Genomic DNA, 13985 nt, shown 5'->3' with positions numbered 1-13985 from the left:
CATCAGATGAAAAATAATGCCTTATGCAAAAAATATTCTTTCCACCAAAAGTTCACATGGAAGATTCCATTCTGAGAGCACAACCATTTGATTTACAGTACCTTCATAATATTGATATATCGGTAAATGTACTGTAAATCACAATGCACATGAGTCCTTATACCACTAGCTGCGTCTGGTAAACACAGACACTGGGGTAAATACAAGCCCAGTCTAAAGGTCACATTCAACTGTGACATAATGTACAGCATTGTCACATGAAGCACACACAAGTAAGAAGAGGCTGTCAGACATGGTGACTATGTGGGCTGCATGTCCCTAGTGACCTTGTATAGAGTCCTATGCCATAGAAACCCCAAATCTTCTGCACAGACACTACAGGACAATCACTAGTCCACATGCACACACTATGTAATGCACAATGTACATCCCCACCCAAAGTGATACATTTGTTGCTGTTGTCTCTTACTACATTTTATATTTTCTTCCCCATTACAATGCTACTGGGAACCTGGGTGAGTTTCAGCTAAGGACCTGTAGCATGGGCATACCATGCAATGTGAAGGTTGGCTCAACTCGGATATTCAGGCATCCTCGTAAAGAAATGTGTACAGCTTATAAATCACTGATCTCTATGTAAGTGTAACACACACACCCGATCTACCTCAACTTGGGTCAAATGTTACTGATGAGAGTGCGCTTCCATGCACATATTCACTGATGGGCAATTCTATTCTAGCTGGCCTATATGCAGCCTGCTATGGTGGTTTTCAAATGCACCCCTGTTGGCAGTGACTGCAGATCTATAGATTCAATTGGGTCAACCTTCTCCCCCCAATTTACTGGGTCTTAAACCCCCCCCCCCCAAAAAAAAAAAATAAATAAATAAATAAATAAATAAAAAGCAAAACAAGTTAACTGATGGTCTGTTGAAACATGCCATGCTTGCTTTACTACTAGTGTATGGTTACTCTGTTCAATACGTTTATGGGAATCAAATTGGAATTTAGTATCAAACAGTTGACATTAAATTTAAAACTGGATACATATAGTACTGTACATGTGTATTCTTACAGTATTATACTATACAAATGATGCACAGGATAGAGTGCGTTAGTGGAGGCGTATAGTGCACTCAAGGGTATTTACAATTGTGAAACATGCACGAGGCGAAGCCGAGTGCATGTTGCACTACATTGTAAATACCCGAGAGTGAGCTATACGCCTCCACTAACGCCACGAAATAATCCTGTGCATCATTTGTTTTATAAAATGGGTCGAAAATTTGAAAACTAACAGCATTTTTCAGCATTTTTCACGTACTTTTGTGGGTCAAGACGTCCGAAGATGTTCGTCCCAAACATTTACGCACGTCGCACTCGGAAATCCCGCACATATACTAGTAAGTATGATGGGGGGTTGGGTTTCCGGACACTTAAGTTCCCGCATGAAAACTTACTTATTTTACATAGAATATGCACCCTTTACCTTAAAGACTTGATATAGACTCCTCATATAGGCCTACTAGACAACATACAATTGTACTCTAAAAACGGCGTGAGAATTAACCTGCTAAATCGTTGGATTTGCCCTTCAAAGTGACTCCATGTACGCGTCCGGTCCCACAACGCTTGGTCTACTGTACACTGTACGTATGATACGTACGCCACACATGTTATGCACAAGGGAAGAAAGGCCGGCCAGCCGGCCGGCAGTCCGAACTAGAAGTTGTTTACAGGATTGACAGCGCGTATGCATGCAATTCAAAGGAGCCGCCGCGCGCACAGACGATCAGCAATAGCAGGGCTCGACACTAACGGTGGCCCGGTGGCCCGGGGCCACCAAAATTGAAAGTCGGGCCACCAAATTTCAAAGAAGGGCAAATTTGGTGGCCCGTCTCGGGCCACCAAAATTTCTTGAAAAGTACGTCAATTAATTCGTAACTTTTTGCGCCGGAAATTAGCAGTTATATTTGTTTAAAGGATGGATGAAAAGGACTGAATGAGTGCCTGAGAGTGAGTGTTGCGAGTTTGTTGAGGTTTATTTATGAGTAGATGTATGTCCAACTTCCAATTCTTGTTATGACTGGATAAAACTTAGATATTTGACTCATTAAAAAAAAACAGGACTTTTTATGTGTTTTTACTGTTTTTTTTTCGGGGCCACCAAATTTTTCTCTCGGGCCACCAAAAATTTGAAATTGAGGATTTTGGTGGCCCCATCGGGCCACTAAACAAAAAAGTTAGTGTCGAGCCCTGAATAGGATTTAACACGCAGTGCAATGGGACTGAGTAACCAAAGCACACGTGACTCATTTCAGCGCTTCCTATTGGCTACATTCTTGAACCCATTTTATAAAAGACAGTATCTTCTGGTTCATAATCTTTTTCTTTGCAAAAGCCTTTTTACATTATGTACGATGTACATTATTAAATCTAAACATAAACTAAGGTGTGTCACTCTTAAAAACTACAAAGACTGTGACTTCTTTTCACTGACTTGTCCAGAATAATATACGATAAGATCAGCCAATAAAGACTATCAAAATGCAAAAACTCTTTAAATCCTTGGAAGTTAAAAGGGGCTCAATTTCATTCACTACCATATTATCAATGCATTATAAATGTAATCCATCAAAGTCAAATGCCCTTGACTTGATTTGAAACAAAACCAAAGCAAGCAATTTATCAATCACACGTACTGTATGTCATCTTTATACTGTACACATACAATTGTACGATCTCAATACGATTTGTATTAGAAATAAATCAATGGTGGTATTGCATTCACATCTTAGGTTACATTTGTAAACAGTCTGTCATATGAAGAAATCTATTTCTATTGCATAGGGATAATAATGTCACTAGCATTCCTCTCATCACTCAATAACAAGTTATTTTAAGAGGGCATGCAGGTGAAGTATTCCTAATCAGGAGTATTGGTATATTTTGTATCTACATTTATAATCACATAATGTAGTAGTAGGCCTATGCTATTAACAAGTATCGGTGATTCAAAAGTCCAATTGAGAAGCCAAATTAGGAAATATAAAGCTGAGCAAAAGATCCTAATCATTTTCCACAGCTGGGTTTGGTTTGATAATGCAGGTACAAGAACATTCATATGATTTTTTTACAAATTATCTAGTAAATGGAAAGTGTGCAATCTTATTAGTAGATTACGGCAGTACTTTTAAAAGCAGCCTGGTGTATTTGTAAAGACAAAATAAAGGCAATGCAAAGCCATGTTTTGTTTTTATTTCGTGGACAAACTGATTGACCAATGAGAAAGCAGGCACACATTGGTTGAAGGTGAGCAAGCATGAAGCTTGCCTGGGCAAATTGTACCATCAGGCTCTACTGAGCTACTGTACATTGTGTGCGAAACACATAGGCCTACAGTGTACCCCTTGCAGTAACTCTCTGGCTCGAGCTAAGTCGTAAAATTTTGAGTTAGAATGGGTCGGGCCATAGTGGGCCGCGCCGGGCTCGGGCTATTTTGGTGCTGCTGTAAGCTACATTTTGTAGCGCCGAGCGCAGGCCAGGCTCGCGTTTGGCACCAAGAGCATATGAACGATAGCAGTACCAGGCTCGGGCCAAAATTCCTTGTAGGGTCAAAGGTCAGGTCACAATTCATAAAAGTAGCGTAAATCTGCTACCGTTACAGAGACTCCAACCCCAAGCACCTTCTGATCTGGAGATTCTCCCGCCTGAAACCCCTGCAAACGGGAGACTCCAACTTGATGTGCACAAAATACACATCACGAGCGCAAGGTCCCTTTTGGTCTAGGGTTCTAGATGCTCTCTCTCACTATCTAAGGCTTATTTTTCAACATACAATGAAATTAAGAAATCATTTCAAGCGGGAGAAATCAAATCTCAAGTGGGAGAACAGGAGATTCTGCAAAAATGGGCTTTCGGCGGGAGATCTCCCGTCGAAAGCGGGAGAGTTGGAGTCTCTGCCGTTACAGAACGCTATTTTTACTGCTTGGCGCAGGCCAATTTAGCCCGGGCCAGGAGCTGGCCATAAATGCATGAGTTACTGAAAGGGGTATAAGTGTACAAACTCCCCTGTTGCATCCTGTTGTTTGTCAGCCTGCTACCGCTATATCATTACAGACATAAACAAAATCAACAAATTCAATTGCTCTTTTCAACTGCAATTTCAACATTATCATTATAGAGTCTGCATTCAAGTATCAAACGTACAAGGATACATGTAGATACAGTAGGTGCTGGAAATGAGAGTGTAGTAATACCTATGGATGCACTGATCTCTTTCTTTTATGCTGTGTGTGAGATTTTTCATACCCTTTGAGCACTCAGACTGAATTAGGTAAATACCCCTATTATTATCATTATTATCATTTTTATCATTATTATTATCATTACTACTACTATCATTATTATTATTATTATTATTATTTTATTATTATCATTATCATTACTACTACTACTATCATCATTATTATTATTATGATTATTATTATTATTATTATTATTATCATTATTATTATTATTATTATTATTATTGGCAATGACAATCACTAATGTTTTGTATCCTTTGAAACAAAGAAAAAAGCTAAGTCAATTTTAATTCAAAAGAACAGATCACCACAAAATATCTGTCATTGCAATCATATTACACAGAGAAAAGTTGTACCACAATATACTGTAAAAGTGGATATTTTCGCGTGACTAATTTTTTTGCGCTTGGCCGGGTCGGAAGAGTTTCGCGTGTTTTTAATTCCGCGGAATCAAGACATCACGCACAGGCACATATGGCAAGCAAAAATATTCGCGTGCTTTTATTTTCGCGCTAGTTTCTGGTTGCGCGAAATGCGCGAAAATTTGAACACCGCGAAAATTTCCACTTTTACAGTAAATGGCTTGTGTACTGACTCTAACAAACTGATATTATTGAGTCAAGCATGGTGAGTTGCTATGTTTACTACATTACTCAGCAGCCACAAGGATGAGGCCAAGGTAGGCGATTGCCAGCCTGCTCTGTCATGCTTGAAGGGCACTGTGGCCTACATGTATTAGTGTAATGTTGCAATCTAGTTCAAGCGCAGTTAAATCTTCTTGATGCTTAATATATGAATCAAACATATTTTCCTCGCTTCCTTTGGTTAGATCACAACAAATTTTCAATGTTTTACATTTAATATTTTCCACTAAAGTGGACAAGAAATGTAGAGCTCTGGATCCCTTAAATCTGTGCAGAAATACTGTACACTGTAAATGTACCGTGGAACCTCTGGTGCTTGCCACATCATGTTATCCTGACACCGTGCAAAATTTGCTCAAGTACTATAATATCATGTACAGTATGTCACATACTTCGCAAGTTTTTTTTTTTTTTTATCTTTGTAAAAATGTAATTTTCGCAAGGACAGGTGCTATTTCCAAATTCAGCAACACGCGAAATTATCAATTCTGAAGTCCATGCATGCAACGTGCATGCATACATTTCTCCATTCATTACTGTGCCCAATAATCACGCATTTAATCACTCACAAAATTGTCAGGAAGTCCCCATTCTAAGAAAATTAGACTTGGTAAATATATGTCATAAATGTACACAGTACATGTAAGCTCTATTCCCTGTTTATAGTTTGAACAGCCCCAGCTAAATGAAGTTAATAAAATATTATACAATGGATAATATGTAAGGGTCCTACAGAAAATCTTTCTTTTCCATATCTGGAAGTACAGTACATTTGTAGCCTATACACAGAACGTGTAGCATCTCAAAATGTGAACTTGAAATCAACAAAAATACATCCTTGGCTACTTTTCATCACAGCCCATTTTCAACCACTCATTTCTCTTGAAATGATCATTCATTTATCAATAATATTTGCTAAAAATTCTCCCACATTTGAGTAAGATGGCTGTCAAGAAAAACATTATGTTCATGCATATTTGTGTTTTTTTTCCTTGTTAATCTTGAACAAGACCTTGATTAAGGACTGGGAAAGCAAGGGACAGAAAGGGTGTCTGACACAACCTCACACTTTTTTTTAAAGTCATGAACAAATTAACGTAAATCTTTGAATGACAGCTAAAGAATTTTGCAAGATTATCAAGGGCCACATTGCATCTAACTTAAGCTATCCAAAATTCACCTATAACGGCATCCAAAATTTGAACGCCAACGTTTGACTCCTTCTAGTATCCTTTTTGTGTCAGGTCAAATTTTGGCACCGGCAGCTAAATTTTGGTATGGGAACCGATGAATGGAAAAAAGGGAGACACTCTTTTTGAAAACATGAAATCTAGCAAGAACAGGTTCGAAGACCAACTTTCATCCAGCTTGAATAAATTTGTGAACAAATTTACACCTCATGTCAATGAGACAGAACAGCAACATTTCATTTTGATATCTCGATGAGGTATAGAAATGGCCTAAGTTATGCTACAGAAAAATAAATATGGCTCTATCTGAAAACCACCCAGCTTTGAAATGCATCATAACTTTAGCTTATATGTAAACATTGCCAAGTTTCATGGCCTTATGCCTTACGGTTACCTACAGAAATTTTGCAATGCAATAACATATATTATACAATATTTGTCATTGTAGAAATTAGAATTGGTAAACATGAATAATGTGACATATCATGCAGAGGAAGGTAGTACGGGGGGGGGGGGGGGGGGGGCTAGCTCATGTATGAATACAACTGAATTAACTTGTCAGATACCGAGTTTCAGTTGCCCTGTGAAAATGGATGCAAGTCCACCACTTGATGCTGCTCCTTGTGGTGGAGCTTTAAAAAAAACAACATAGACTAGACTAGAACAGAAGTCTGCTTGAACTTTACAGCTGAGCTAGTTAAATAGACTGCTTACCGTACTGAGATTAGAAAAATCCCTAACACTACAGCACAGACATTCAGTAAACTTTATTCTCACTAAATTTAAGTTTGGTTTAAAAAGTTAATAAGAAATCATCATTTTGCAAGTTCCTTTCTTAATCATAATAAATAGAACTATTAACTTTCGACCCACCCACCCGCACCCTGCCCTGGGCCTGGCCCCCATAATTTAGCTCAGTGCAACTGGGTCGTGCGTGGTCCGGGGACCAAAACTGAAGGTTCGTTACGGATCAAGATTTAGTCAACGTAGTATTTATGCTAAACATAACGAGCTTGGTTTACGAAGCTCTGCTGGTAAGACCAGTTAGTGAGTTACGAAGGTCAGGTCAACCCTATGTAGACCGACCGAGCGATGGATACGAACGATTATGACGAGCACATATCCAGGCTCAGTCCAGGGCTGGATCAACAATTTAATTCAAATCGTAGCATCAAACTTACCTATCAAACCTAGGCATACAAAGGACTCGGTTTGGCGGTCCATACTCATGTAACAAATGTTCGCAGAAAATGCCAGGCTAGGCACCTTTCCCGAGCTGTAACGACGGAATTTTCCTTCTCTGCGTCCTTTCATGTGGTTTTTTACCTATGCGCCTGCCATGATTTCGAACTCCCCATCCAGCACATCGCATTTCACGGTACAGCCCTAATACACTTGCTACACAGTGCATGCAGAGGTGGTCTTGTGCACGGTGGTCGATGCTATGGATGGTACGGTACCATAGGCTTCCCTTGCAGGATTGTTCCGTTAGCCAGCCGATACGTTCTCTAGGCGTGCATACCGTTATACGTGCGCATTGTGCATACATGCCATGTATATTTGCACCAGTCTGGCTAATAATATCTGCAAGGCCGAAGTCTAGCCAGGCTTTCCGAGTGATTCCGAAAGGAGCCGATTGTCCACACCTCTCTCGAGTATCGCGTAGAATTATGTGAAATATACCCCTTTTCCTGTCTATCCTAGGATAGAATATCGAACCCGATACATGAAATTATGAAATTATCCGATCCACGGAAGCAGATGGTAAAATCCACGAGTAATAGGTGAAATTTTCGATGCAATTGGGGCGAGAGCCGAGTATGGAAAATGAGTAGGCTCTCCAGACGGATGCATCCATATTGCAGACAGGTAAGAAATGGAACTGTCTGGCGTTAAACCACAAAGGGGATATCAGACTGTGTAAATCGGAGTACCAAATCACATTAGAAGTTTCAAAAATTTCACTCAATAATTAACTGTGATGTATGTACGATAAAAACCCTATACATCCTCAAAATACTTATTGTTATACGGATTTAAGGGGAACACAAGATTTGTCGTCCCTCTGACTAAGTGCAGGTAACCTATGCATAATGAACGCGGCCATCAATTCATTACGGTCCATTTGACCTTCAGGGGCGTCTGGTGTTGTTATGGATACTCCTTTTGCAGGGCATACAAATACGCTTGGAGAAGAGGAGAATGCATGCATACCTGTCGCTGTTACGTTGATTACCGCGTGTTATGTTCGATTTAGAGTAGCAAAAACTCTGCTAAGATAGGCATCTTGTGATAAAATGGCAGAAAAACCAGCAGCAGCCACTGGAAAAGCTCTGGCAGGATTCAACTTTGTTGCCAACGACCAAATTTGGTGAGTATTAACGAGTTTATTCCGTAGCTTTTTAACCAGTCACTACAGTCACTGCTGTTACACTGTTCCTATGACGGACTCTACGTAGCCCTATCCGTTAAGTTTACCAGTTGCACGCACGGTACTTCAAATTATACAGACTCCAGCAAGTATAGTGGTGTATTTACAATCAAACTACAAAACTATATTTAATAGTTCAATTCATGTCGTGACCATTAATGACTTCTTCAATTTGTAGAAATCAGTTCGACGTGACAAGTTTATGCCTTTGAAAGATAAAACTGGAATATGACCAAGGCCAAGCGTTACTCGAGCCCAGGGAGTCATTTGCTTTAATAAGTATTGTTACATACAAAGTGTACATTGAAATATACAAATATACAGTACGTACAGATCAAAAAATAGTGACAACGGATCGTAACACTTGGAGAGAATTTGATAAATTACAGTTTTGATAATTTTGAATAAAGAAATTGGTAGGATATCCTACTGTACATGCTGTACCACCACTGCATTTACTTCAGTTTATGGAAGGACATTAAATACAGCATATTGAGAGTTCATTGAGAAGTAATCAATTTTTTTCTCTCTTCATCTGGGGAGGTATGTTGATACCTATACCTATACCTACCTATGGGAGATTCTGAATGCAGGCTGAGCCTCTGTATTCAGATCCAGGTTTAGTCCTTGATATGAGCTGGGTCATGGCCAGGTGGCGTGGCGTCGAACTTAAATTTTATGGAAAAATTGATAGGGACAAGTTGTCACTAATAGATACTGAGCAGTGTCATTACACTTTACAGCATGTGTCTGTGTTAACAATAACAAAGGCTTGTGAAATTAGGACCACGTTGAACAATTCAACTATTTTTTTTTTTTCATGCATGGTATTTCTCTTGATGTAAAGATGAATCACCATGGAAGATGACTATGAAACTGCATTTGTTCAATGTTTGTACATACAAAATGTATGTTACTACACATCGTTTAAGGTTTAAGACAGCAGATGTCATCACTTTGTTCTTATGGCATAACTGATCAGGGCCCCGTTGCAAGAAAGTTGCAATCAATTGCAAATAATTGCTAATTTTGAAACAACCATTCTGATTGGCTCAGGGTCTGCCCTATTAAGAAGACATGCATGCAACAATGATTTTGATTGGCCAGTGACAATCAGTTGCAAGTTGCGTTTAAACGCAAAGTTTCTTGCAACGGGGCCCTGGAGTATGAATTTTACATTTGGCTCGAGAAGAAAGTTATTCTGTGTACATGCAATAGTAGAAAGTGTTTATACATACATTGGTGTACAAGTGTACCTGATACACATGCATACAAACTAACTATATTATTGTCCCAACCTCCAAAATGTAATGTACAACTGTATCTTATCCCATCTTTTTTTTTCTCATTCTCTTAAAGAGAATAAAGATCAGTGTACATAATACAAACTGTAAACTTCTTGGAAATGCATGCATTTTGATGCCCCAATGTCCTACATGTAGACTTAGAAAAAAATTATGAACTATGCAATGAAAGATATAAGTACACACTTTTTCACACACAAAAAATGTGAAGGTTGCATGTCACAGTATGATATCAAACATGAATTGTTTTAATAATGTCATATATCAAGTGTTCTGGTCTTTTACCGTGATGGTTGACTCCTGTTGTCACAAGATTAGAGGATTTATTCTTTGAGAGACAACAGGTGTGCAGTGGTTTTTTTTTTAACATGTACCTGGAATACATTTTTGTTTCTTTTACTCATTTCAGGAAAGATCATATTCGATATGAAGAGACTGCAGCCAAAAGATGGCCTGAATATTGGGGATTTCTAGGCGGCAGTTACAAAGAGGTAACCAAGTTTTCTTCTGCAAAGCTTTATTGTATATACAGAGTATCCGATTGCATCACAATTAGATACAGTATGTAGTCAGATTTTCCCACTAGATACCTGTGTACATGTAGGCAAGAGTTATGCTGCACATGCATGTGATGTTGACCGGCTTTGGTTATTTAATGCCTCCATTATTCTGACAAACCATGACATCAAAATGTTTGAGTTTATCTACTTTGTATCCTGCTAAGTATTTAGGCAATGTTGGCAATTTTGTTACCCATGTCATTTGATGCAACAACTCTTACAAATCTGTGAAATTTTGAAAATAATAGAAATGATCATCTTGCACAAATTTACCATGACCCGTTGAGGACGAGTCCCGAGTATACTCGAGCAAGTGTCTATGGGAAATTCATGTTGTAGCATAATCAGCGTGTCCTCAACGGGTTAAACTACTAGGGTGATTTTCACTAATTTGCTAATATTCTAATATTCATTGATATGCAAATTAGTACTGTCTAATGGTACATATTTGTAATGATCTTCTCCAGATGAATTTTACAGCAGTTTCCTTCAAGTTATCTAACATGAAATCCAGTCAGGATTTGAACAAACAAACCCGCAAACAAACACTTCAGAGGCCAACCCGAACTTCAGTAGAATCCTGTGAGTGTTGTGTCCATACAGATACAAAATTACGAGTCTTACAAGGTTGCATGTATATGGAGGACTAACTTTTCAGGCTTTCTGTGGTTGATACAAAATACTGCTTTCTCAAAGCCAGCTGACCAACCAACTTCACAATCACTCATCTACTGCATTAAATATTTGCAATTATGAGGCTGCATTGAGGTAAACATTACTATGGTCTTGTGTCCTATTGTAATCAAAGACACCATACAGTGTTTAAGATGCTATACAACTTTTTTTTTCTCTCATTTCATATGTGTAGCTGGTGAAAGATGATTTTGTCAAGAAGGAAGTCAAAAAGATTGAACTCCCGCCCCCGCTGGTCTTGCCTCCAATCACACCAATCTCACGCTACATCAAGGTGCTGCCCTCACCCCAACCATTCCCTCAGACAACGGCTAGCAAGATTGGCTGGCGGTCCGCCCATCCCCAGCACTCTCTAGAGATCTATGGCAAGTACGCCAAGCCCAAGGGAGGTCTCATCAAGCAGCTGAACTGGCCACCTGAAGGTGTTATATAAAGCAGTGCCAAAAAAACAGACATTTGCCCAAAAACTTGTATCTGAGCGCCAACCTTCCCTGTCTTCTCCTTGACTTGTGACAAAAAGAAAAAGGAGTACCAGTCTAAAATATAAAAGAAAATAAAGTATAGTGAATGCTAGGATCACATTGTAATTTAAGAAATGGAATATCCCGCTGAGAGGAAGCTAGGCAAGCCTGGCTCAAAGATGTCAATCATGTGTATTCTTGATCATGCGCAGTGATGCAGTTAGAATGATGATATAATTTCACAATTTCATATTATGAAATTGTGAAATCATGTTGTAGCCAACATATTTTGGGTCAGCCATCATAGGCCATATTAGGTGTCCGCCACTGGTCTGGTTTGTGATATTTTGAATTGCTTTATCACTTATCATAATATCCTCAATGTGTGGAGGAAAAGGAAACAAGGTGAACAGTCTGTCATGGGACATCTCTTCCTGGTACCTCTCTGTCAAGTCAGTAATGGTAAAATAGATGGACTACAAAAGCTCACAGCAATATTCCAATAATACCTCTCAGAAATTGAATTTTCCTTTGAGCTCACTGTAATCTGTAACCCTTGTCAGAGATTCACACATTCATTACCTACTTTCCCATCTGTAAATGGGTTCAGTATGAAGCTGTACTCATGTACAGTTGCGAAAGTCTCGAGAAGAAGGAAGTAGGAATTTGAAATCATTCTACCTTGTCCATTGTCGGTAAAAGCAATGTTAATTCTGATTAAAAGTCATGAAGTAAGGTCTCAAAAGGAGAAAAGGAGTGTTCTCTTAATAGTGAAAAGATTGTCTCTTGGCTTTTAAAGAAAAATGGGAAAATCACATTTTATATACTTTGTGTAGTCAGATCATGATTGATAGGCGAAGAAAGACATCTTATTTTCTGCCATTGCATTTGCCATTTGCCGGTCAATACATGTATGAGCTGCCCTGTGCTAGCAATTCACTTTGTTATTTATGATGGGTTAGAGGAACAGTGTTCTGAGTATTCAGTAATGTTTTAGAGTTGACTAGCTTTACATTTTTCCATTGGGACTCAATTGAAGTTAGAAATTTTAGATCCATCTAATTACCAATTTAATGAAAATATCTCCTTTTTTTTCAGGGATTCTTGTGGCATTTACTCATAAGTTCTGAGGTACATCATGTTTTATATCAATCTATGCAACATCCTAGCAGTATAAAGATATATCTAGCCACTATCTGTTGTACATTGTCAGCCATATGCACTCTATTTATGAAAAGAATTTATGACATATCTTCCTTTTGTTGTAATTGTGAATGTATTGATGATAATACAGAAATATTTTCTCTTCCATATTAATATTAATGCATAGTGTGATGCCGTCCAGTTCATTACATCATACAGTGCATTACAAAAGTCATTTTTGTATAATGGTAATAGGTATCTGCATGTCATTTTGGAATATGCAATAGTTTATCATCATTCCAGTAGATGAAAATACTTATAAACGAAGCCAAGTTTCATCTCCAATTAAAAAAAAAAGTCAACCATTTCTATGCAAAGAAACTGAAAGTTTGATTCCTTAGGAAGACATGTACCACAATGTTGTCAGAAATGCAGAGTACTGTATGTGCCTTGGGACTCAATCTAAAATACCAGCTGGTAATGCCTATATTTTCTTCAATTGCTTTGATCAACCAGATTCAAGGAGTGGGTCTTGACATTGTCTTTCAACAAGAAAAAAAATGAAAATAGTCTTGTTTTCCAAACCATATTTATATAGCATGATATAACATTATAAACATTAACACAAGTTTATATTTTTGAACATTGATGAGTATGGAATGAATCTCTTTCTATGAAAGTGCATACATTTTCTTAGTTGTCATTACCATTCGATTATCAATAAGCACTGTTCTTGCATTCTCTCAGAATATCATTAGAATGAAGAAGAGCAAATGGATTCTATTTCTATTCTATGATTTTGTGTCATATGTGAAATGTAAGAGATGATGTTAACCTTATGAATGAGACCGTTTTTGGAGATTCTCTGATTACCAGTCAGTATATGTGATATCTTGATACAGGCAACTCCTGTTATAAAGAAGTCTGTGGAACAGGCAGTTTTCTTTTGATATTTCAAACTTACATTATCACCATAGGGATTTTTTTTTGTACCTTACAGTTTTAATAGTAATAATTTGGGCACCTTAATATTTACTTTGTTGAAACGAAATTTCATTATAACTGTGTCCGTTGTAAGAGGAACGCCCTGTGTCAAGACTCTTTATGTCACAGCGTTGGTTGGCACTTTGTTCAAGCCTGGCTTTGGTGTTAATCACCAGCTGAGTTTCTGAAGAGAGAGCTCCTTGTATTGTGAGAAGTCACATGACACATACAAGTATTGTCACATGACACATACTGTACAAGTATATTGA

At 38.2% G+C, this 13985-nt stretch overlaps 2 protein-coding genes across 2 annotated transcripts in view; one reads left to right on the top strand and one right to left on the bottom strand.

The window, feature by feature from the left end:
- LOC139734116 (uncharacterized) overlaps positions 1–7969 on the bottom strand; it is a 76663-nt gene extending 68694 nt beyond the window's left edge. The window contains exon 1 of the mRNA XM_071644932.1: positions 7322–7969. Coding sequence (XP_071501033.1) covers positions 7322–7454 — 133 coding nt within the window. The 5' untranslated portion in view covers positions 7455–7969. The remainder of the gene's footprint in view (positions 1–7321) is intronic.
- Positions 7970–8372: 403 nt separating this feature from the next.
- Positions 8373–11601, top strand: LOC139734114 (ciliary microtubule inner protein 1-like). The gene is made up of 3 exons (XM_071644931.1): positions 8373–8511; positions 10285–10366; positions 11304–11601. Exons 1-3 carry the CDS (start codon positions 8438–8440, stop codon positions 11559–11561), a joined length of 414 nt encoding a protein of 137 aa, XP_071501032.1. The 5' UTR covers positions 8373–8437; the 3' UTR covers positions 11562–11601.
- Positions 11602–13985: the final 2384 nt, after the last annotated feature.

Source organism: Diadema antillarum, unplaced genomic scaffold, assembly GCF_040938485.1.
Source record: "Diadema antillarum isolate AM-2024a unplaced genomic scaffold, OU_Dant_1.0 seq00000511_RagTag, whole genome shotgun sequence".
NCBI lineage: Eukaryota > Metazoa > Echinodermata > Echinoidea > Diadematoida > Diadematidae > Diadema > Diadema antillarum.
The sequence above is the reverse complement of the archived record's forward strand: the minus strand, read 5'-3'. Positions and strand labels throughout refer to the sequence as shown.

What these genes read in the sequence shown, in the direction of transcription:
- LOC139734114 (XM_071644931.1), top strand. Translation starts at nt 8,438, where the DNA reads ATGGCAGAAAAACCAGCAGCAGCCACTGGAAAAGCTCTGGCAGGATTC. An exon ending in GTTGCCAACGACCAAATTTG is followed by an intron (nt 8,512 to 10,284) that starts GTGAGTATTAAC and finishes TACTCATTTCAG; the next exon opens with GAAAGATCATATTCGATATG. An exon ending in TAGGCGGCAGTTACAAAGAG is followed by an intron (nt 10,367 to 11,303) that starts GTAACCAAGTTT and finishes TCATATGTGTAG; the next exon opens with CTGGTGAAAGATGATTTTGT.